Genomic DNA, 25682 nt, shown 5'->3' with positions numbered 1-25682 from the left:
AGCACAGAATAACTGACGATTTGAGAACACTCAACACCCGTTGAATATGGCCAGTGTCAGCAAACCTTGGCAAAAAAGCGTATTTAAATTGTTGCCAACAGCACAGTTGCAGTCACTAACGCTCTGGATAACATAAAAAAGCATAACCAGCTCTGCAAGAATGAGAGTGAAATACTCTGAATTTACGAACGGACAATCTGGCAACGCTCTGAGTTTACGAACACCCAGAGCGCACTCTGAGCACACTCTGGCAACCCAGATAAAATTTACGACACACCCGTACTATAAACCAGCCTTCAGTCTTGAAATCTTTGGTTGTTTAGTATATGGCCTCATGTGAATCCTTAAAAAGATGGGTGGGGCTAAAGGTTTAGAGGGTGTGAACGACGCTGAATGGGTGTAGACAAAGAAGAGCTCTCCACTAGGTGTACAAAACATTCAAGGGCCATTTTCTCAAAAGGGAGGTTACAAGTTTATCAACTTTCATAGCAGAATTACGTTAACCATTGTTCCTCAACTGTAGTGTATGATATACCATTTTCTAGCTGTGTCTCTGCTTTTATCCAATGTAAAAAAACACAATATCACATTTTGCTACATAAGACAGAATCGAACCGGTCGGTCACAAATGTTCTTTGATTTTAACTTTGTGTCAACAGAACCAGTGACCACCTTGATCTTGATCTCCTTCTCCGATAGTTTCTTCTGTTTATCCGCCTCCTTGCGTTTGCGTCTCTCCTCCTCCCTCCGTTTCCTCTTCTCCTCCTCCCTCTGCCGTTTCTTCTCCAGCTCCCTGCGTCGACGCTCGTCTCTCTTCTCCTCTCTTATCCTCTACAGAAAAATTGCATCTTATTGTGAGAGTTGATCTACATCTGGATAGGAGTCCACAAAGGGAAACGATAAATGCATTATTTTTAACTATTACATTACACTTACGTGCTTCTCAAGTTTCTTATTCTTGATGTACTCCAGAAGAGGTGTTGTTCTTTTGGCTGAAATTCAATCAGATATAATGTAAAGTCAGATTGATTGATTGCCTGACTTATTGGTTGATAGACAGACTAACTGACTGACTGATTGATCCAGTACCTATGAGTTTCTTTGTCTTGGCCTCTATCTCTCCCAGCAGGGTTTCAGGGTTGGCCATGGACTTCTCCTCATCACAGGAGTAGTTATCCAGAAACCGCCGGTACTCCGGGTCTGCAAGGGGGAGAAGGGTAAGGAAGAGTCAAGAAGAGGGAGGACGTCAATCAGTCACTTTGTTGAAAAAGGATGTAGTGGTAAAGAAAAAGGTGGGTAAAGATCGAGTGTTAAAGCTCAAGATGACAGGCGGTAACGTTATTGGGTGGGGACACGCTAATGGTAAATACGGTAATTTGACGTAATAGGTGCGTATCTCTATTCACAAAATAGAAAAGTATATTATTGGAATTTATCTACATTTATCCTTCACTGTATCCCAATTTGCCCAAGATAAAAATACAGATATTTCTGCGCATTTTTACATTGCTGAGTGCCAACTCCGCTGCTGCCTACGTAGCTGCTGTGCTCAGTGCTCCGCTGCCGCTCCCCCCTCCTTGATCATATTGTATACAAAACTGTTTTAACTATTGCATTCCCTCAGTAGGCTATTAACAGGGTGGGGGGGGGGGGGGTAACGGATTACAGGTAATCTGTTACATGTAAGGGATTACAAAAAACTGTAACCGTAATCTGTTACGTTACCAGCAAAAAGACAGTAATCAGATTACATATATGTTTGAAAAACTAGATTTAAAAAATAAATAATAAATGTAACCTTTATTTAACTAGGAATGTCAGTTAAGAACAAATTCTTATTTGATTACTTTGAGGATTACTTTTAAATTCAGAAAGGATGTTTGCGAGAAAAAACATCTTCGACACTTCTCTGTTTTCTCAATAACATTCAAATCAGCATTGAAAAAAGACGCAAGTTCAAGTTTGTTCCACCTGAGTGAGTCTGACCACAAGTCAGAGACCACTTTGATGACACACCAAATGGGTTTGATGGAATGCGGGAAAAGAGCAGGAATAGGCTTTTGTTGGCTACAGTCCGATCTATGCCTTCCAATGGTGCAACTGCTGTCGGCATCCAAAGATTATCCAACTTGAATAAACGCTTGGAGGTGAGGATGACAGCAGTGGTGTAGTCTACAGCGATATGGATATCACTTATTATTGATATCTACATAGAGCATTGATGTGAATCACTTCTGCTGCTCTCTCATTTAGCTATTTGTGCCTTGTGGATTGTGGTTGTTGTGGATGGCTGTTCACAAATCTAAATGTGAATTTGAACCCAATAATGGTTGAATTCAAGAACTTTAAGCTGCCTATCAATCATTGTTTTTTAAACTAGAGGACAGCCAGTGAAAAATGCACTCTTGCAACAGCTGCTTTGTGCAGATCCCAGCCTATGGAATACAAGTGGGGCTTTAATTGCTCAATCTAATTCATGCTGATAAAAGAACAAATCTATAGGCCTAATGGACACATGCTCAAACTCGCACACTTTTAATAGACTTAAAAGGGGCAATCTGTAGTTGCTACATCCATTTTTGGACTTATATATATATATATACACACACATCCATTGATTCTTGAAGAATATAACTTATAAATGCCTCATGAGCTTAGTTCAACTGCCACACTCCATGATATAAGCTTGTTTTTCTCCAATGTTTGTAAACATGTTAAATGTAAACAAACACTGTATAGCCTCATAACAAGGTTAAAACAATCATTTTGATATCATGAGATAAGGTTACATTTCTCCACGCCCATCCCTCAGCTTTTTACCAAAACAGATGCGGGGCATCCCGTTTTGTTATTGTTTCATCTATGGATTTACCCTTTAAACAGCTGCATATTATCAAGGTATCAAAGTGTTACCAACAAAAAGGTAAACAATAGGCCTATAGCAAATGCATATGGCATTCATTTTTCACATGTAAATAGCACTTTTCAGTAGTGCTCAAAGTATGCCATTCCATGAGCGCAGCATTTATTTTTCAACTCGAATCAATGAGCCCAATCAGTCCTCCATGGCAACACAATCATAAACAACAGAGTAGGCTGGTTAATAAGTCCTGAGTTGAAATGACTGGAATTCTGATAGACTTTGGTTTTTAATGTAAAGATATAATTTAATCGTATTATTATATGTAGTAGAAAGCGATGGGTTAGAAGAAGCCTTACATAACCAACCCATAAAGTTTAACATCCATATATGGCCAGCTATGTAAACTTTAACATTGATTTATCCTGCAATGATGTTGTTCAATTGGTAACATACATTTTTGTCTTCTTCTAATGCCTCTTAAAGGGAAAGTAATCTAAAAGTAACTGAATGTAATCAGATTACGTTACTGAGTTTGGGTAATCCAAAAGTTAGGTTACTGATTACAATTTTGGACAGGTAACTAGTAACAGATTACATTTAGAAAGTAACATACCCAACCCTGGCTATTAAGCATAAGCACAATTTCCAACAAACTACAAAAATAAAATAAAAATCGAACTTTGCATTACATGCCCCAGTAAGCATAAGCTTGATGTCATGTTTTTTTGCAGGGTTAAGTAGGCTACATGCAGCTATTTACATGTTTTACACAGAATAGGCCTACATTCTTGACATGTTCATACAAACTTTCTGTCAAGCTTATGTTTGTAATACTGACAACAAACAGGCAGTCTAGCAACTTCATGCTCTTCTGAGCTGCTGAGTTACATGCAGCTATTTACTCTTGCCACTATACGGCAGCATACACTGAGTGTACAAAACATTAAGAATACCTTACCCATCCAACCTACTACCATACCCTGTTCAAAGGCACTTAACTCTTTTGTCTTGCACATTTACCCTCTGAATGGCACACATACACAATCCATGTCTTAATTGTCTCAAGGGTTAAAAATCCTTCTTTAATGTGTCTCCTCACCTTTCTCTACACCAGTGGTTGACAAACTTTTTATAGTCCCGTACCCCTTCAAACATTCAACCTCCAGCTGCGTACTTCCTCTAGCACCAGGGTCAGCACACTCTCAAATATTGTTTTTTGCCATCATTGTAAGCCTGCCACACACACACTATACGATACATTTGTTAAACATAAGAATGAGTGTGAGTTTTTGTCACAACCCGGCTCGTGGGAAGTGACATAGAGCTCTTATAGGACCAGGGCACAAATAATAATAAAAAAGTATCAATAATTTTGCTCTTTATTTAACCATCTTACATATAAAACCATTTTCTTCATTCAAAATTGTGAATACCTCACCATAGGTTAATGAGAAGGGTGTTCTTGAAAGGATGCACACAACTCTGCAATGTTGGGTTGTATCGGAGAGAGTCTCAGTCTTAAATCATTTTCCACACACAGTCTGTGCCTGTATTTAGTACTCATGCTAGTGATGGCCGAGAATCCACTCTCACATAGATACATGGTTGCAAAGGGCATCAGTGTCTTAACAGCGCGATTTAACAGCAAGGAACTCTGAGTGCTGCCCTATCCAGAAATCTGCCAGTGGCTTCTGATTAAATTAAATTAAATTTTCACAGAACTGCTTGTTGCAATTTCGATGAGGCTCTCTTGTTCAGATATCGGTAAATGGATTGGAGGCAGGGCATAAAATTGATAACGAATCCAGTTGTTTGTGTCGTCCGTTAAAGGAAAGTACCAGCATAATAATCGCACCCAGCTCACTCAGGTGCTTCGCTATATCACATTTGACATTGTCCGTAAGCTTGAGTTCATTTGCACACAAAAAAATCATACAATGATGGAAAGACCTGTGTGTTAACGCACAGAAAAAGAGCTCCAACTTCTTAATCATAGCCTCAATTTTGTCCCGCACATTGAATATAGTTTGCCGGAGAGTCTCTGTAATCCTAGATTAAGATCATTCAGGCGAGAAAAAACATCACCCAGATAGGCCAGTCGTGTGAGAAACTCGTCATCATGCATGTGGTCAGACAAGTGAGTTGCCCAGTGACACGAGCCTACCAGACGAGCTAAATTTACTTCTATGCTCGCTTCGAGGCAAGTAACACTGAAACATGCATGAGAACATCAGCTGTTCCAGGGGACTGGGGACTGTTCCGGGGGACTTACTAACATCTGCAGCCGATGTGAGTAAGACCTTTAACCTGTTGGGGCTAGGGGGCAGTATTTGCACGGCCGGATAAAAAACGTACCCGATTTAATCTGGTTACTACTCCTGCCCAGTAACTAGAATATGCATATAATTATTGGCTTTGGATAGAAAACACCCTAAAGTTTCTAAAACTGTTTGAATGGTGTCTGAGTATAACCGAACTCATTTGGCAGGCCAAAACCTGAGAAGATTCCTTACAGGAAGTGGCCTGTCTGACCATTTCTTGCCCTCCTTGATCATCTCTAACAAATACAGGGGATCTCTGGCATGACGTGACACTTCCTACGGCTCCCATGGGCTCTCAGAAGGCGGGAAAAAGCTGAACGATGTAATTCCATCCCCAGGCTGAAACACATTAGCGCATTTGGCAAGTGCTCTATCAGAGGGCCATTAGACTGAGGCTCGTGCATGAGGGGATAGCATGCTTTTACAAAAACTCTCTTTGTAATAAAAAACGATTTCCCGGTCGGAATATTATCGCTTTTTTACGAGAAAAATTGCATAAAAATTGATTTTAAACAGCGGTTGACATGCTTCGAAGTACGGTAATGGAATATTTAGAAATGTTTTGTCACGAAATGCGCCATGCTCGTCACCCTTATTTACCCTTTCGGATAGTGTCTTGAACGCACGAACAAAACACCGCTGTTTGGATATAACAATGGATTATTTGGGACCAAACCAACATTTGTTATTGAAGTAGAAGTCCTGGGAGTGCATTCTGACGAAGAACAGCAAAGGTAATAACATTTTTCTTCTAGTAAATCTGACTTTGGTGAGTGCTAAACTTGCTGGGTGTCTAAATAGCTAGCCCTGTGATGCCGGGCTATCTACTGAGAATATTGCAAAATGTGCTTTCACCGAAAAGCTATTTTAAAATCGGACATAGCGAGTGCATAGAGGAGTTCTGTATCTATAATTCTTAAAATAATTGTTATGTTTTTTGTGAACGTTTATCGTGAGTAATTTAGTAAATTCACCGGCAGTGTTCGGTGGGAATGCTAGTCACATGCTAGTCACATGCTAATGTAAAAAGCTGGTTTTTGATATAAATATGAACTTGATTGAACAAAACATGCATGCATTTTATAACATAATGTCCTAGGGTTGTCATCTGATGAAGATCATCAAAGGTTAGTGCTGCATTTAGCTGTGGTTTGGGTTTATGTGACATTATATGTTATACTCACAGACACCATTCAAACAGTTTTAGAAAGTTTAGGGTGTTTTCTATCCAAAGCCAATAATTATATGCATATTCTAGGTACTGGGCAGGAGTAGTAACCAGATTAAATCGGGTACGTTTTTTATCCGGCCGTGCAAATACTGCCCCCTAGCCCCAACAGGTTAACCACTGATTCCTCGTCTGGTCCATTCTCTGCACCTGAGTCCAACCTCACCATGTCACAGGTTCAGAAGGTGAGTAAAGAGCAAAACGTAAAGGAAGGAGTGTGAGAGCAGCAGCTATGTTAGAAAAACGAATTTGTGAGTAAAATATCACATGCGCAGAACATGATCTGAATCCTTAGCTTTGAGAAAGAGATTTCCGGCGGGGCGTGGGCGAAAACACTGTATCCATATCCACGGCCTAAATTTTATATTTGTGTTATTCAGCAGATGCTGAATCAATGCATGAAGTACAATGAGGGGTCTGAAAACACATATACTATACACTTAAAAGGAAGCTTGGGTGCAAGTCTCTGTCTGTCCCAATGTGTTTTGACAATGAATGCAGAAACAATCAGGTATCCAAGCTGTATGTCTGGATAGTTTCTGATTAGAGACAAGTCCAGCACCTACCTTCTTCAATGCTTCCAGCTTTGGAATCTTTCTTTTTGAGCTTCTTCTTGGAGACTTTCTGAAAGGGGGCAAACTCTACCACAGCTGGGTACTCCTGGCCTGAGCAAATATTGACATAGAGACAGATAATCATTAGACACAGACACCTGACACAGATCAAACCATTACCATGGCACCTGTGGCTGTAGAAGGATAATCCTCTTGTCTCATGAAGATTAGAGCACACACACCTACAGAGAGAGAGAGAGAGAGAGAGAGAGAGACGTCATTGTTTGTCACTTAGCACCATAAACAAAATCCCATGGAGCATCACAACAGAACACTGAAAACTGACCGTTGGGGATGTTAAAACACATAGCCTAACATATTTATTGAATTATACACTGAACAAAAATACCAACGCAACATGCAAAGTGTCCCATGTTTTATGAGCTGAAATAAAAGATTGCATAAATGTTCATACACAAAAAGCTTATTTCTCTCAAATGTTTTGCAAAAATGTGTTTACATCCCTGTTTGTGAGCATTTCTCCTTTGCCAAGATAATCCATCCACCTGACAGGTGTGGCATATCAAGAAGCTGATTAAACAGCATGATCATTACACAGGTGCACCTTGTGCTTGAGACAAAATGTGCAGTTTTGTCACACGTCTCAAGTTTTGATGGAGCGTGCAATTGGCATGCTGACTGAAGAAATGTCCACCAGAGCTGTTGTCAGAGAATTGAATGGTAATTTCTCTACCATAAACGTCACCACCCACCCAGACAGCTGATGAAACTGTGGGTTTGCACAACCGAAGAATTTCTGCACAAACTGTCAGAAACCGTCTAAGGGAAGCTCATCTGAATGCTCGTCGTCGTCACCAGGGTCTTGACCTGACTGCAGTTCGGCGTCATAACCGACTTCAGTGGGCAAATGCTCACCTTCGATGGCCACTGGCACACTGGAGTAGTGTGCTCTTCACAGATATATCATGGTTTCAACTGTACCGGGCAGATGGCGTCGTGTGGACGAGTGGTTTGCTGATGTCAATGTTGTGAACAGAGTGCACCATGGTAGCGGTGGGGTTATGGTATGGGCAGGCATAAGCTATGGACAATGAACACAATTTTATCAATGGCAATTTGAATGCGCAATTTGAAAACACTGGAAGCTGTTGAAGTTGTTGCATGCAGTGTTTATATTTTTGTTCAGTGTATATATAGCACTATACCACTACCTACTTTCATGTGCTGAAAAACATTATAACATTGTGTAAACACTAACTACTAAGCACTAACACATTGGTAATAAGAAATATTTAGGAGAGGTTTCCAGGACACAGGTTAAGCCTAGTCCTGTACTAAAAAGCAAGCCCAATAGAGAATCTCCATCAAAAATGCATTTTAGTCCAGGACTAGACTGGTGTGTCTGGGAAACTGCCTCATGACGTTTGTATTATAGGTCTACGTGAAAAAGGTACCTTTGTTGTCAATGAAAACATAGCCATCAAAGCGGTCTCTGAAGAGTAGGATGTCTTCGGGGTTTCTGAAGTTAATGTAAACTCTGGAGAACAGGTGTGGATAGAGGCTGCGGGAAATGAGCAGGTTATCTTAGAAACCCATTCCACGAGAGCAGCCTATCTAGAGTGTGGGCTTAATAGGGTGACTCCATAGGCATGATGATGACATTCTCTTCTCCAGTCCCTGCTTTGAGATGGTAGCCTAATAATTAGATGGCTGTGCTAGTGTCCTTTCTTTGTTTTGAACAGATCATTTTGAATGTATCCACTCAAGCTGAATAGGTTTCAATAGCAGAGGTTAGGTGAAGTCAATTGTTTGATAGGTGGGGAATGTCAATATCATGATGTTGGCATCACACGATGCAGCATGAATCTGAGAAAAACACTGATCTGTACTGTCAATCTGGCATTTCGGGCAATGGGCTGGTCCATTTTAGCCCAGTGGGCATTTTAGCCCAGTGGGTTTTTGATAATTAGCCAGTTAATGACAGGGGCCTCAAGGGGAAAAAAATGGGCCGGTGTATTTTATATTTATTATGGATCCCCATTGCCAAGGCAGCAGCTACTCAGAGCCAGTGACATGTCGTTAGTAAAGATTGAAAAAAGTAAGGGGCCTAGACAGCTGCCCTGGGGATTTCCTGATTCTACCTGGATTTTGTTGGAGAGGCTTCCATTAAAGAACACCCTCTATGCGGGGGCCTCGAGGAAAGAAATGGGCCGGTGTGGGGTCCCAATCTGCCCCTGACAGGCACTCTGTCCCAACACATGGTATCATTGCATTAAATGTTCTAAATATTCACCTTTGATCAGCAGGGAAAAACTCGAAGTAGTCATAGGATGGAAGAGGACTGAGCTGTTCTTCCAGCTGGTCCTTGGACAGGTTGGGTGGAAGTCGCCTTATTACTACCTGGAACCGAGAAGGACATAAATGCACAAACACAGAATAGTGGGTTGAAATTACACAAAAATTGCCAAGACATCAAAGACATTCAAGGTCATGAGCAAAGTTGGAATGTCTTCTTTATCATAGCCCAAAGGCCGGCAGACAGCGATATTGAGTTGTGTCATCTTACGATCCAAATGCATTGTATGCAGGTCGGCAATACATTCGTATCCCTGTTGGATCGTTTGTACTTAAAAAAATATATACATTTAGGCTGCATAGGCTTTGATTTCCTCAACTTAATGGTGATAAACCATTAAAAAAATGGGAAAATATGTGCACTTTCCTTATGACACACCATTTTCCACCACCATGATAGTGGCTAAATACTAATCCTGGATGTTGTGTATCACAATCAGCCAATCAGGTTAAAACTATCAGAACAGGGGTTCCGTTTCTTTTCACGCCTGCTGCATTAGCAGCGTCGCATAAATGTAAATCAAGACTGTACGGCCGTGGCCAAAAGTTTTGAGAATGACATAAATATTAATTTCCACAAAGTTTGCTGCTTCAGTGTCTTTAGATATTTTTGTCAGATGTTACTATGGAATACTGAAGTATAATTACAAGCATTTCAGAAGTGTCAAAGGCTATTGACATGACCATTAGCTCTGACAAATTGAAAACCCTAGTCATTGGCGACTCCATTACCCGCAGTATTAGACTTAAAACTAATCATCCAGCGATCATACACTGTTTACCAGGGGGCAGGGCTACCGACGTTAAGGCTAATCTAAAGACGGTGCTGGCTAAAGCTAAAACTGGCGAGTGTAGAGAGTATAGAGATATTGTTATCCACGTCGGCACCAACGATGTTAGGATGAAACAGTCAGAGGTCACCAAGCGCAACATAGCTTCAGCATGTAAATCAGCTAGAAAGATGTGTCGGCATCGATTAATTGTCTCTGGCCCCCTCCCAGTTAGGGGGAGTGATGAGCTCTACAGCAGAGTCTCACAACTCAATCGCTGGTTGAAGACTGTTTTCTGCCCCTCCCAAAAGATAGAATTTGTAGATAATTGGCCCTCTTTCTGGGACTCACCCACAAACAGGACCAAGCCTGGCCTGTTGAGGAGTGACGGACTCCATCCTAGCTAGAGGGGTGCTCTCATCTTATCTACGAACATAGACAGGGCTCTAACTCCTCTAGCTCCACAATGAAATAGGGTGCAGGCCAGGCAGCAGGCTGTTAGCCAGCCTGCCAGCTTAGTGGAGTCTGCCACTAGCACAGTCAGCGTAGTCAGCTCAGCTTTCCCCATTGAGACCGTGTCTGTGCCTCGATCTAGGTTGGGCAAAATTAAAAATGGCGGTGTTCGCTTTAGTAATCTCACTAGTATAAAGACCTCCTCCATTCCTGCCATTATTGAAAGAGATTGTGATACCTCACATCTCAAAATTGGGTTACTTAATGTTAGATCCCTCACTTCCAAGGCAGTTATAGTCAATGAACTAATCACTGATCATAATCTTGATGTGATTGGCCTGACTGAAACATGGCTTAAGCCTGATGAACTTACTGTGTTAAATGAGGCCTCACCCCCTGGTTACACTAGTGACCATACCCCCCGTGCATCCGTCAAAGGCGGAGGTGTTGCTAACATTTACGATAGCAAATTTCAATTTACAAAAAAAAAACAATGACGTTTTCGTCTTTTGAGCTTCTAGTCATGAAATCTATGCAGCCTACTCACTCACTTTTTATAGCTACTGTTTACAGGCCTCCTGGGCCATATGCAGTGTTCCTTACTGAGTTCCCTGAATTCCTATCGGATCTTGTAGTCATAGCAGATAATATTCTAATTTTTGGTGACTTTAACATTCACATGGAAAAGTCCACAGACCCACTCCAAAAGGCTTTCGGAGCCATCATCGACTCAGTGGGTTTTGTCCAACATGTCTCTGGACCTACTCACTGCCACAGTCATACTCTGGACCTAGTTTTGTCCCATGGAATAAATGTTGTGGATCTTAATGTTTTTCCTCATAATCCTGGACTATCGGACCACCATTTTATTACGTTTGCAATCGCAACAAATAATCTGCTCAGACCCCAACCAAGGAGCATTAAAAGTCGTGCTATAAATTCTCAGACAACCCAAAGATTCCTTGATGCCCTTCCAGACTCCCTCTGCCTACCCAAGGACGTCAGAGGACAACAATCAGTTAACCAACTAACCGAGGAACTCAATTTAACCTTGCGCAATACCCTAGATGCAGTTGCACCCCTAAAAACTAAAAACATCTGTCATAAGAAACTAGCTCCCTGGTATACAGAAAATACACGAGCTCTGAAGCAAGCTTCCAGAAAATTGGAACGGAAATGGCGCCACACCAAACTGGAAGTCTTCCGACTAGCTTGGAAAGACAGTACCGTGCAGTATCGAAGAGCCCTCACTGCTGCTCGATCATCCTATTTTTCCAACTTAATTGAGGAAAATAAGAACAATCCGAAATTTCTTTTTGATACTGTCGCAAAGCTAACTAAAAAGCAGCCTTCGCAAATGGAGGATGGCTTTCACTTAAGCAGTAATACATTTATGAACTTCTTTGAGGAAAAGATCATGATCATTAGAAAGCAAATTACAGACTCCTCTTTAAATCTGGGTATTCCTCCAAAGCTCCATTGTCCTGAGTCTACACAACTCTGCCAGGACCTAGGATCAAGGGAGATACTAAAGTGTTTTAGTACTATATCTCTTGACACAATGATGAAAATAATCATGGCCTCCAAACCCTCAAGCTGCATACTGGACCCTATTCCAACTAAACTACTGAAAGAGGTGCTTCCTGTGCTTGGCCCTCCTATGTTGAACATAATAAATGGCTCTCTATCCACCGGATGTGTACCAAGCTCACTAAAAGTGGCAGTAATAAAGCCTCTCTTGAAAAAGCCGAATCTTGATCAAGAAATTATAAAAAACTATCGGCCTATATCGAATCTTCCATTCCTCTCAAAAATTTTAGAAAAAGCTGTTGCACAGCAACTCACTGCCTTCCTGAAGACAAACAATGTATACGAAACGCTTCGGTCTGGTTTTAGACCCCATCATAGCACTGAGACTGCACTTGTGAAGGTGGTAAATGACCTTTTAATGACGTCAGACCAAGGCTCTGCATCTGTCCTCGTGCTCCTAGATCTTAGTGCCGCTTTTGATACCATCGATCACCACATTCTTTTGGAGAGATTGGAAACCCAAATTGGTCTACATGGACAAGTTCTGGCCTGGTTTAGATCTTATCTGTCGGCAAGATATCAGTTTGTCTCTGTGAATGGTTTGTCCTCTGACAAATCAATTGTAAATTTCGGTGTTCCTCAAGGTTCCGTTTTAGGACCACTATTGTGTTCACTATATATTTTACATCTTGGGGATGTCATTCGAAAACATAATGTTAAATTGCACTGCTATGCGGACGACACACAGCTGTACATTTCAATGAAACATGGTGAAGCCCCAAAATTGCCCTCGCTAGAAGCCTGTGTTTCAGACATAAAGAAGTGGATGGCTGCAAACTTTCTACTTTTAAACTCGGACAAAACAGAGATGCTTGTTCTAGGTCCCAAGAAACAAAGAGATCTTCTGTTGAATCTGACAATTAATCTGGATGGTTGTACAGTCGTCTCAAATAAAACTGTGAAGGACCTCGGCGTTACTCTGGACCCTGATCTCTCTTTTGAAGAACATATCAAGACTGTTTCAAGGACAGCTTTTTTCCATTTACGTAACATTGCAAAAATCAGAAACTTTCTGTCCAAAAATGACGCAGAAAAATTAATCCATGCTTTTGTTACTTCTAGGCTGGACTACTGCAATGCTCTACTTTCCGGCTACCCGGTTAAAGCACTAAACAAACTTCAGTTAGTGCTAAATACGGCTGCTAGAATCCTGACTAGAACCAAAATATTTGATCATATTACTCCAGTGCTAGCCTCCCTACACTGGCTTCCTGTTAAGGCAAGGGCTGATTTCAAGGTTTTACTGCTAACCTACAAAGCATTACATGGGCTTGCTCCTACCTATCTTTCCGATTTGGTCCTGCCGTACATACCTACATGTACGCTACGGTCACAAGACGCAGGCCTCCTAATTGTCCCTAGAATTTCTAAGCAAACGGCTGGAGGTAGGGCTTTCTCCTATAGAGCTCCATTTTTATGGAATGGTCTGCCTACCAATGTGAGAGAAGCAGACTCAGTCTCAACCTTTAACCTCTATGGGCTAGGTGGGACGCTAGCGTCCCCCCCGTGGTGCACTCCATCAACAGCAGGTGCATTTCAAGAGCGGCAAATTTGAAACCAAATAAATGTCAAAATTCAAATTTTTCAAACATACAACTATCTTACACCCTTTGAAAGATAAACATCTCCTTAATCTAACCACGTTGTCCGATTTCAAAAAGGTTTTACGGCGAAAGCATAAAGTTAGATTATGTTAGGAGAGTACATTGACAATAGCTGTGTGTAATGTTTTGTCAATTCAAAGACAGGGTCACCAAAACCATAAAGCCAGCTAAAATGATGCACTAACCTTTTACAATCTCCATCAGATGACACTCCTAAGACATTATGTTAGACAATGCATGCATTTTTAGTTCTATCAAGTTCATATTTATATCCAAAAACAGCGTTTTACTATGGCATTGATGTTGAGGAAATCGTTTCCCTCCAATAACCGGCAGTCAAGTCAGCACCACAAATTAAATAATTAAAATTAGAAAACATTGGTAAAATATTATATTGTCATTTAAAGAATTATAGATTTACATCTCTTGAACGCAATCAACTTGCCAGATTTAAAAATAACCTTACTGGGAAATCACACTTTGCAATAATCTGAGCACTGCGCCCAGAAAAATACGCATTGCGATACAGACTAGCCGCCATGTTGGGGAGATCTAAAATCGAAAATACTATGTAAATAATCCATTACCTTTGATTCTCTTCATCAGATGTCACTTCCAGGTATCACAGGTCCATAACGAATGTAGTTTTGTTCAAAAAAGCTCATCATTTATGTCCAAAAATCTCCGTCTTGTTAGCACATGATCTAAGCCCGCCGGACTTCACTTCATGAACGAGGGGAAAAAATATATTTACGTTCGTTCAAACATGTCAAACGTTGTATAGCATAAATCATTAGGGCCTTTTTTAACCAGAACATGAATAATATTCAAGGTGGACGAATGCATTCTCTTTTATAACGTATTGGAACGAGGGTACCCAACATGAACTCGCGCGCCAGAGTCTAATCGGCCATCACCGTTCCATGGCTCTTGTTCGGTCAGATCTCACAGTAAAAGACTCAAAACACTTTGTAAAGGCTGGTGACATCTAGTGGAAGCAATAGGAAGTGCCAAAACATTAATCAACCCCTGTGTGTTTCAATGGCATAGGCTTAAAGGTAATTCAACACATCAGGTATCCACTTCCTGTCAGAAAATGTCTCAGGGTTTTGCCTGCCAAATGAGTTCTGTTATACTCACAGACACCATTCAAACAGTTTTAGAAACTTTAGGGCGTTTTCTATCCATATATAATAAGTATATGCATATTCTAGTTACTGGGTAGGATTAGTAACCAGATTAAATCGGGTACGTTTTTTTTATCCAGCCGTGAAAATACTGCCCCCTAGCCCCAACAGGTTAAGAATTATAGATACAGAACTCCTTTATGCAATCGCTATGTCTGATTTTAAAATAGCTTTTCAGCGAAAGCACATTTTGCAATATTCTGAGTACATAGCTCGGCCATCAAGGCTAGCTATTCAGACCCGCCAATGTCGGGGCAGCCTAAACTAAGAATTATTCTTAGAAAAATTGGATTACCTTTGCTGTTCTTCGTCAGAATGCACTCCCAGGACTTCTACTTCAACAACAAATGTTGTTTTGGTTCCAAATAATCCATAGTTATATCCAAATACCTCAGTTTTGTTCGTGCGTTCAGGTCACTATCCGAAGGGTAACGCGCGAGCGCATTTCGTGACAAAAAAACTAAGCAAAATATTCCATTACCGTACTTAGAAGCATGTCAAACAAATCAATTTTTATGCTATTTTTCTCGTAAAATAGCGATAATATTCCAACCGGGCAACAATGTATTCATTCAAAGAGAGAAAGAAAAAATGGCGAGTTCTCGTGACCGCGCATCTCCAGTCTCACTGTCCCCAGGCTGACCACTTACAAACTCTGCTCCTATACTTTGCCCAGAGACAGCAGACACCCCATTCCACTTTCTGGCGGCTTTAGAGAGCCAATGGAAGCCTTAGAAAGTGTCATGTAACAGCTCAGACGCTGTAATTTCGATAGAGATGCAACAGAAGGACAACAAATTGTCAGACAGGGCACTTCCTGCATGGAATCTTCTCAGGTTTTTGCCTGCCATATGAGTTCTGTTATACTCACAGACACCATTCAAACAGTTTTAGAAACTTTAGGGTGTTTTCTATCCAAATCTACTAATTATATGCATATTGTAGTTTCTGGGCAGGAGTAGTAACCAGATTAAATCGGGTATGTTTTTTATCCGGCCGTGAAAATACTGCCCCCTATCCCAAAGAAGTTAACTTCTGGGCCACATCCTGACTGATGGCAGCCCATTCTTGCATAATCAATGCATGGAGTTTGTCAGAATTTGTGGGGTTTTGTTTGTCCACCCACCTCTTGAGGATTGACCACAAGTTCTCAATGGGATTAAGGTCTGGGGAGTTTCCTGGCCATGGACCCAAAATATCGATGTTTTGTTCCCCGAGCCACTTCGTTATCACTTTTGCCTTATGGCAAGGTGCTCCATCATGCTGGAAAAGGCATTGTTCGTCACCAAACTGTTCCTGGATGGTTGGGAGAAGTTGCTCTCGGAGGATGTGTTGGTACCATTCTTTATTCATGGCGTGTTCTTAGGCAAAATTGTGAGTAAGCCCACTCCCTTGGCTGAGAAGCAACCCGACACATGAATGGTCTCAGGATGCTTTACTGTTGGCATGACACAGGACTGATGGTAGCGCTCACCTTGTCTTCTCTGGACAAGCTTTTTTCCGGATGCCCCAAACAATCGGAAAGGGGATTCATCAGAGAAAATGACTTTACCCCAGTCATCAGCAGTCCAAACTCTGTACCTTTTGCAGAATATCAGTCTCTCTGATGTTTTTCCTGGAGAGAAGTGGCTTCTTTGCAGCCCTTCTTGACACCAGGCCATCCTCCAAAAGTAGTCGCCTCACTGTACATGCAGATGCACTCACACCTGCCTGCTGCCATTCCTGAGCAAGCTCTGTACTGGTGGTGCCCCGATCTCGCAGCTGAATCAACTAGGAGACGGTCCTGGTGCTTGCTGGACTTTCTTGGGCGCCCTGAAGCCTTCTTCACAACAATTGAACCGCTCTCCTTGAAGGTCTTGATGATCCGATAAATGGTTGATTTAGGTGCAATCTTACTGGCAGCAATATCCTTGCCTGTGAAGCCCTTTTTGTGCAAAGCAATGATGACGGCACGCGTTTCCTTGCAGATAACCATGATTGACAGAGGAAGAACAATGGTTCCAAGCACCACCCTCCTTTTGAAGCTTCCAGTCTGTTATTAAAACTCAATCAGCATGACAGAGTGATCTCCAGCCTTGTCCTCATCAACACTCACACCTGTGTTAACGAGAGAATCACTGACATGATGTCAGCTGGTCCTTTTGTGGCAGGGCTGAAATGCAGTGGAAATGTTTTTGGGGGATTCAGTTCATTTGCATGGCAAAGAGGGACTTTGCAATTAATTGCAATTCATCTGATCACTCTTCATAACATTCTGGGGTATATGCAAATTGCCATCATACAAACTGAGGCAGCAGACTTGGTGAAAATGTATATTTGTGTAATTCTCAAAACTTTTGGCCACGATTGTACTCGGGGCAGACCTGGTTGTAGCTAGATATGTTTATATTTGATTAGATGTATTTGCAGAGTACAGTGCTATTCGTAAACTATGAGCTCCAACAGTACAGGCCAAAAAGAGAAGTGAATGAAATAATGATTTAAAATATAAATATTGGTATATGCATACAGTACCAGTCAAAAGTTTGGACAAACCTATTCATTCAAGGGTTTTTCTTGATTTTCACTATTTACTACATTGTAGAATAATAATGAAGACATCACAACTATGAAATAACACATATGGAATCATGTAGTAAACAAAAGTGTTAAACAAATATTTTTAATTCCTCAAAGTAGCCATCCTTTGCCTTGATGACAGCTTTGCACATTCTTGGCATTCTCTCAACCAGCTTCATGAGGAACGATTCAAGTCTTGAAGGAGTTTCCACATATTCTGAGCACTTGTTGGCTGCTTTCCCTTCACTCAGCATCCAACTCATCCCAAACCATCTCAATTGGGTTAAGGTCGGGTGATTGTGGAGGCCAGGTCATCTGATGCAGCACTCCATCACTCTCCTTCTAGGTGAAATAGCCCTTACACCGCCTGGAGGTGTGTTGGGTCATTGTCCTGTTGAAAAACAAATGATAGTCCCACTAAGCGCAAACCAGATGGGATGGTGTATTGCTGCAGAAGGCTGTGGTAGCCATGCTGGTTAAGTCTGCCTTGAATTCAAAATAAATCATTGTCACCAGCAAAGCACCCCCACACCTCCTCCCTCATGCTTCACGGTGGGAACCACACATGCAGAGATCATCTGTTCACCTACTCTGCGTCTCACAAAGACACAGTGATTGGAACCAAAAATCTCAAATTTGAACTCTGATTTCCACCGGTCTCAATGTCCATTGCTCGTGTTTCTTGGCCCAAGCAAGTCTCATCTTCTTATTGGTGTCCTTTAGTAATGGTTTCTTTGCAGCAATTTGACCATAATGGCCTGATTCACGCAGTCTCCTCTGAACAGTTGATGCTGAGATGTGTCTGCTACTTGAACTCTGCGAAGCATTTATTTGGGCTACAACCTGAGGCTGGTAACTCTATTGAACTTATCCTCTGCAGCAGAGGTAACTCTGGGTCTCCCTTTCCTGTGGTGGTCCTCATGAGAGCCAGTTTCATCATAGCGCTTGATGGTTTTTGCAACTGCACTTGAAGAAACGTTCAGTTCTTGAAATGTTCCGTATTGACTGACCATGTCGTAAAGTAATGGACTGTCATTTCTCTTCGCTTATTTGAGCTGCTCTTGCCATCAAATGGACTTGGTCTTTTACCATAAAGTGCTATCTTCTTTATACCACCCCTACCTTGTCACAACACAACTGATTGGCTCAAATGCATTAAGAAGGAAAGAAATTCCACAAATTAACTTTTAACAAGGCACACCTGTTAATTGAAATGCATTCCAGGTGACTACCTCTTGAAGCTAGTTGAGAGAAAGCCAAGAGTGTGCAAAGCTGTCATCAAGGCAAAGGGTGACTATTTTGATTTGTTTACCACTTTTTTGTTTACTACATGATTCTATATGTGTTATTTCATAGTTTTGATGTCTTCACTATTATTCTACAATGTAGAAAATAGTAAAAAATAAAGAAAAACCCTTGAATGAGTAGGTGTGTCCAAACTTTTGTTTGTCCATTGCAGGGGTGGGGGTAGGGTAAATGTCAATGGAGGGGGCAGTAGGTAGCTGTCTAGTGGTGGCTTTTCAGCAGCATGATGGTCTTGGGCAGAAACTATTGACCAGTCTTACAGTTTTTAATGCTCCTATAGTCAAAATAAAATAAAATTGTATTGGTCACATACACATATTTAGCAGATGTTATTGCAGGTGTATCGAAATGCTTGTGTTCCTAGCTCCAACAGTGCAGTAGTATCTAACAATTCATAACAATACACACAAATCTAAAAGTAAAAGAATGGAATTAAGAAATATATAAATATTAGGAGAAATTTCGGAGTGGCATTGACTAAAATACAGTACAATAGAATATAGTATATACATATGAGATGAGTAAAGCAGTACGTAAACATTAAAGTGACCAGTGTTCCACGTCTGAGTGATGGAAGCAGGGAGAGGTGGTAATGTTGCCTACCTTCACCACCTGTTTGAGTCGTGTCATAGAAAAGCTTAGCATTTTAGCTAATTCGAACGCTTTTCCTAATCTTAACCTAATTCTACTAACTTGCCATGTTAATTCTCCTAACCTGCTCCGTAAATTCTCCTCACCTGCTATGAAAAGTAATTTATGTTAGTCAAAACTGGCAGACCTGCCCTCAGAATAGTCTTGGTTTCTACTAAAGCGATACAGCGCTGCGTCAGAGAGGAATATGCGAAGCGAGAGGGATACCTGGACCCAAAATTTGTCTTCTCCAGCAGGTGCCGTTCTTTCTTTTTTTTCCACTCACCAAGCAAGGAATATTTGTATGAAGGTCAATGAGAAAGTGTTGAATTTCGTTAACAAAAAAATGTCAAGGCTTATTTGCTACGGGTGGCTTATTTGATCTAACAGAAGTTCAGGAATTATTAGGTTGCTAGAATTATACTGAAATCAGGACCCGTGACATACCAGCAACTTTGTGAAAAAACTATTTATATCGGAGTTGTGCCTGGTTGTCACTAATTATCATAGCCACAGTCATGAACCCTGACCCATTCCTACAATTTCTGTTCTTAAAATGTGATTTTAAACCTAGCCCTAACCAAAATGCTAACCTTAAATTAAAATCAAAAAGCAATTTTTTCTGTAATTTTTACGATATAGCCAATTTCGACTTTGTGTCTGTGGTAGAGGTCTTGACGGGTCCACCAGATCTGACATTCCGAGATCCAACCCAGGGACCCAAGCCCGTCCGGATCCAAAATGCTGAGTTTTGTCTCGGATCTGGATCGGGTCTGACATAATTGTCAGGGGTCTCCGTCTGTGCAATTAAAAATGTATTTACCGACTGGACCCAATTTGACCCATCCTCTGTTAATTAAATGTGTGACTGAGGTGATGAGAACTGTGTGAGCTTGTTATGACTAGCTATTTCAGGGCAGGCGTAGTAACTGCTGAACAGAAAAGTCACATTTTGGAGAAATGTGTAAAAGCCTTGGTCAGGGAGGTGTAAAGTCACCTCCCTGACCAAGGCCCTTCTCCCCCGATTGCTCAGTTTGGCCGGGCGGCCAGCTCTAATGAGAGTCTTGGTGGTTCCAAACGTCTTCCATTTAAGAATAATGGAGGCCACTGTGTTCTTGGGGACCTTCAATGATGCAGAAATGTTTTGGTACCCTTCCCCACATCTGTGCCTCAACACAATCCTGTCTCGGAGCTCTATGGACAATTCCTTCGACCTCATGGCTTTGTTTTTGCTCTGACATGCACTGTCAACTGTGGGACCTTATAAAGACCTGTGTGTGCCTTTCCAAATCATGTCCAATCAATTGAATTTACCACAGGTGGACTCCAATCAAATTGTAGAAACATCTCAAGGATGATCAATGGAAACAGGATGCACCTGATCTCAATTGAGTCTTATAGCAAAGGAATACTTATGTAAATAAGGTATTTCTGTTTTTTATTTTTAAGGCTTTAACATAAAATGTGTAAAGTCAAGGGGTCAGAATGCACTTTACCTTTAGGCAGTATTTTCTATGGCCCTATTTTAGAGGGAAAGTTCACCCAAATGAATTCATTATTTACATGCTGGTTTCTTATGGAAAGGAGAGACTGCAATCCATCCTATGGTTAGCCACTGCCACCAACCATTAATATTAGCATGTTCTAACCAAAAAAATGTAATTCAATGTCCCCCAGTTAGCAAACTCTAAATTCCATGCCCAAATAGTCTCAAAGTAACTCAAATTTAAAAGAATCCCGAACACACCTGACCTGTGACTTGTATTTATTTATTCCAACCTGGTCATGGGCCTAAGCCACGTGACAATATGTAGAACTGCAGGAAATAAGCATTAAAACAAATATTTTTGTTCACTCCAAGCCATTTTCTAAAGTTGGCTGCACCCGGGAAAGTACACATTTTCCCGTCTTCTCGACATTAAATAAAGTTAAGGACGAAATCGAAGCCTATGCAGCCTGAATGGAGAATGTTGTTAGGTACAAACTGGTCGACGAGGTATACTAACGTATTGCCGGCTACATACAATGCATTTGGACGATAAGGTACGACTCAATATCGCCATCTGCCGGCATTTGGGCCATTTTAATTACTGAATTCTACACCGCGTTTTGGAGGTTGTTTTACGACATAATGACGACATGTTCATATCTAGTAATAATTAACTTCCGTTGCCTTTGACAGGTAGGCCAAAATACAGTCAACAAAACACAAGTGTGCGCTTGTTTACAGGCACTGGTCATTGAATTTAATGTTTGGGCACCGGTGCACAGCCTACTTTTGCCTTTTTATCAACATAGCATAAGCTACAGTAAATACCATTACATGCATACACCTACGATAGTATTATAGCAAATTACAGCTATATTGCTGTGCACAAACAAGCATACGACATCAGGTCCGTTGTTGACATACAGTATATTGAATGCGCCTTTCAATGCAGATCGTTGGATGGCTACGCATCATTCTCGCGTTCGCTGTCTGTGGTGCTGATTATCTTGCTCCTCATATCTGCGATCGATAGATATAACAAACCCGCCATCAGTGCTCTGCCTACCTTAGTAAAGACCTCCTTCTTCTCTTCTTTCTGCTTTGAGTTGACGGAGACGGCGTCCTGTCCCCTCGGAATATCTCTGCATTGTATTTCGACGACACTTTTCTCCCTGCCTCCGGTCATTTGGTCCTTTTCAGAACTCATCGCTCTCCCTTTCCTGTGGAAGTCAATGTCCCCTCGCGAGAGTTCCAAGCTGACGAGTTCAGTAGAGGCGGGCGTCCTGTCCCCTCGGAATATCTCTGCATTGTATTTCGACGACACTTTCCTCCCTGCCTCCGGTCATTTGGTCCTTTTCAGACCTCACCTTTCTCCCTATCCTGTGGAAGTCATTTTCTCCCCGCGAGAGTTCCAAGCTGAAGAGTTTAGGAAGAGCTGGTGCTGCTGTGGTTATGCCGTGCGCCATCTTCTCGTAATCACAAACCATTCACGCAAATTATTTACGTATGTATTGCGTAAAAAAAAAAGGCCTATTGGAAAACACCTTGTTCATATAATAAGGACGAGCTGTCCCAAAAGTAACAAAATTATTGGGTGCAATTAATTCGGCTACAATAGTTTATCATTAAACAGTCTACAGGTCTGAGCTGCGAATAGGCGTATATTATGTTGATAGGCTGGTCGGTGGTGTGCGGATTAGTGAGAGAGTAGTGTATCTAGCCTTATAAAACCGTCACAGCAGAAGTTAAAGGCCCAGTGCAGTCAAAAACGTGATTACCTGTGTTTTATGTATATTTCCAAACTATGAGGGTGAAATTGATGATATGGCCATTTCAGTGTACGAGCTATTTGAAAAGACCACCTGAAATTTCAGCCTGTTTTGGTGGGTTGGCAGCCTGGTTTCATAGACTAGACCTAACATAGTAAATGTAAATCTGGGACACACACATTAGTATGATATGTAACCATACCAAATGTAACATAAGACCGGTTGCTTAAGGCAAACACGAAAGTAGGGTCGTTGGTCTGGGTGAGTGTATAACACAAACGTCTAGCAACCCAAATGTTGCATGGTCAAATCTCATCACGGAACACTTTTAGCCCATTAGCAACTACTTTTTAGCTACTTTCCAACTACTTAGCATGTTAGCTGACCCTACCCCAACCTTAAACCCTAACCTAGCTAACATTTGCCACCTAGCTAACGTTAGCATTAGCCACCTAGTTAACGTTAGACACAACAAATTGTAATTCGTAACATACCATACGAATTGTAAGGTATCATACAAAATGGATGGATATAAACAAATTAATAATTACAATACGAAACATATACTAAGTTTACCCGAGTCCAGGTTGGGGATTGAGTTTTGGCCTCCCAGTAGTTTACGGTCTGTCCTCACCAGGCAGTAAATTAGTTAATAGACCAATAAGAGTTCCAAACCTATTTGCCAATAACAGATCGTTTTCAGGTTTCCTTCTCCAAGACAGTCCTTGCAAAATTATTGCTTGAAACATTGCTCTTGCTAAGAAGCTATTTGTTTCATTTAGACCATTTTGATATTTTCAATCACAGTAAGGGACTTAATTTTTACCCATAAATTATTTGATAGTGAAGTAAAAACGGCTACATTGGGCCTTTTAATAAAGTGTTTTAAGAAATGCTGTGTCCTTTACCGGGACATTCTTGGCAATGAAGGATAACTTAAGTGACATTCATAAGGGAAATCAACATTCTCAAAGTTCTTCAGAAACTACTTTTCTTAAGAACTGGACCTCAGTGCGCCAGCCATGCACTTAATTTAGCTTGCAGAGTCCTATAGTATAGACAGTATAGACGCAAATCTGTCCCCGCAGATTGTCCGTCACCTCTAGCCGCATGTGGGTGTCTCATCCCCGTCAGAGTCGCTGTTTCTCTCGCTGCAGCTGGGCTTGAGGATGGAGTGTGGCAGGCAGAGCGGGCTGGCGGTGGTTGCAGTGGTGAAAGTGCTCCACGCGTCCGGGCTAGAAGGCTGGCTTATAGATCGCCCATAGCTGTCACCGTACGGAACTGCATATAGAGGAGATTAAAAGTAATGGCCATAGCAGTGACCACTCACAGGTGTCTGCACTGGCAATTAATTTACATTCATGTGTCATAGCCTTTTAACTGGATTTTATTTGAGCTACTAATACCTTAACACATCAGCCTAAGCACTATATATTTTAAGCCACCAATAAATTACAATTAACAATGCTGCAATACAAAATAGGGTGCATTATCCCCTTACAATGCTCTTTAAGTACTTTGAGATACCATGAGAAGCATCAACATGTGCCTGGTGTCTACTTATAGTACAGTGCCCCCTGTTATATATACTTTATTTCCCCAAACCTTCAGATAAAGTCATTGAGTGACAATCCTCTCTCACCACTGAGGAAGGTCTGTTTGCCGCTGCTGGTCTCCACACAGAGCTGAGGCGAGGGTCTCTCTGGGGTAGACACGGAACTCTTGAGACTAGGGACGAAGGTGGAGCAGGTGTCCAAGTCCCGACACACCCTCTCCTGGGTGTAGGTGATGGAGGACTTAGACGGAGTGCAGCCCATCACTACCCCTTCTGCTTGCTGCTGCTATACTCCATGATGAAAGAAGCACTCACTACATGTGTTCTGCTGAGAGACTGAGTGGGGGAGGAGAGAGGGTGAAAGAGAGAGAGGGAGGTTAGTAGAGTGGAGTGGGTGAGTGTTATAATAGGTCTGTGTGTGAGAGGGAATAGAGAGAGGGATAAGTGGAGTAGTTGAGAGTGAGAACTCTGGTGGTTGTCAGGGGCGCAGCTAGAATCCTTGCTTAAGTTGTCAGGAAGACGATCGAGAGTAGTAGCCAGCCCTCATTTGAAGCAGCACAAGGAGAAATATCAGAAATTAAACATTATCCCTCCCTTCCATCTGACCTTTAAAGTGTGTGTGTGTTTGACATTTTGCCTTGGTTCTCCAAAAATACAGTGTCACAAAGACACCCAAAACATGCTTTTCTCTATTACATGGCTGTGTGAGTAGGCTTGAGCACTATATTCTGACAGCTCTTGAGATGTAAAACAAACACTGAGCATTACTTTCGTCGATGGTGAGGAAACACAAGAGGTGGAGGAAGTGGTTAAGTAGGGACCAAATAAGAGCACGGTACGCTTATCAGTGACAATCATTGGGCTTGGCTGCTTGAAATGAATGGAAAAATTACTGCCCACTTGTTTATCGACCAAGATCATTACTTGGAACAGGAACCATTGATTTAGTTTCTATTCGATTCCATTATGCATTTGTCGCGGTCCTAGCTTATTTGTGCGTCTCTGCGGAACTCACATCAACCATTATTATTTATGAAACTGAAGTTCAAGGGGGCTGTGCATAATGTGTAGTGCGTTGACTTACAATGAGATTGAGTTTCTACCATCAAATTGATGTAGCCATGTAGGTGTTGCATAATTACACAATATTGATAACGCAAATAGGGTGACAATGTACTGTATAATTACCATATCAATAACACTAGCGGAAGATTAAAATACTGGGGTCTGTTGACCAACGTCACCTCTCAATGCTTTGCATTTTCATGACTGACATACCTGAGTGTTATTACACAAGCATTTTTGTTTCTGAATTTAACAGTTAAACTCAAGGGACAATTGATAACATGAGATCATCTCCCTGTCAATGCTTTCAATTATTACTATCAAGAGACAACACTTGCCAGGATTACAATGAACACAGAAATAA

At 41.4% G+C, this 25682-nt stretch overlaps 2 protein-coding genes across 5 annotated transcripts in view; both read right to left on the bottom strand.

The window, feature by feature from the left end:
- LOC106581644 (regulator of nonsense transcripts 3A) overlaps positions 1 to 23347 on the bottom strand; it is a 38699-nt gene extending 15352 nt beyond the window's left edge. For 2 of the 4 annotated variants that reach the window (XM_014163803.3, XM_014163801.3), the window contains exons 1-7: positions 21996 to 23206; positions 9281 to 9387; positions 8442 to 8548; positions 6979 to 7077; positions 1090 to 1200; positions 937 to 992; positions 673 to 831 (exon numbers count right to left, since the gene is read on the bottom strand). In XM_014163803.3, the coding sequence (XP_014019278.3) occupies positions 673 to 831; positions 937 to 992; positions 1090 to 1200; positions 6979 to 7077; positions 8442 to 8548; positions 9281 to 9387; positions 21996 to 22136 (780 nt within the window). In that variant the 5' untranslated portion in view covers positions 22137 to 23206. Of the gene's footprint in view, positions 1 to 672; positions 832 to 936; positions 993 to 1089; positions 1201 to 6978; positions 7209 to 8441; positions 8549 to 9280; positions 9388 to 21995; positions 23207 to 23274 lie in introns of those variants that run through there. The other 2 variants (XM_082966929.1, XM_014163800.3) reach the window with 2 other exon arrangements.
- Positions 23348 to 23422: 75 nt separating this feature from the next.
- On the bottom strand, positions 23423 to 25579 carry LOC145862545 (uncharacterized). Its single transcript, XM_082966930.1, has 2 exons — positions 24341 to 25579; positions 23423 to 23979 (listed from the first exon to the last, which is right to left on the bottom strand). Exons 1-2 carry the CDS (start codon positions 24513 to 24515, stop codon positions 23801 to 23803), a joined length of 354 nt encoding a protein of 117 aa, XP_082823056.1. The 5' UTR covers positions 24516 to 25579; the 3' UTR covers positions 23423 to 23800.
- Between the last annotated feature and the right edge of the window lie 103 nt (positions 25580 to 25682).

This window comes from Salmo salar, chromosome 21 (assembly GCF_965601325.2).
Source record: "Salmo salar chromosome 21, fSalSal1, whole genome shotgun sequence".
Taxonomy (NCBI): domain Eukaryota; kingdom Metazoa; phylum Chordata; class Actinopteri; order Salmoniformes; family Salmonidae; genus Salmo; species Salmo salar.
This window is presented reverse-complemented; position numbering and strand designations above follow the sequence as displayed.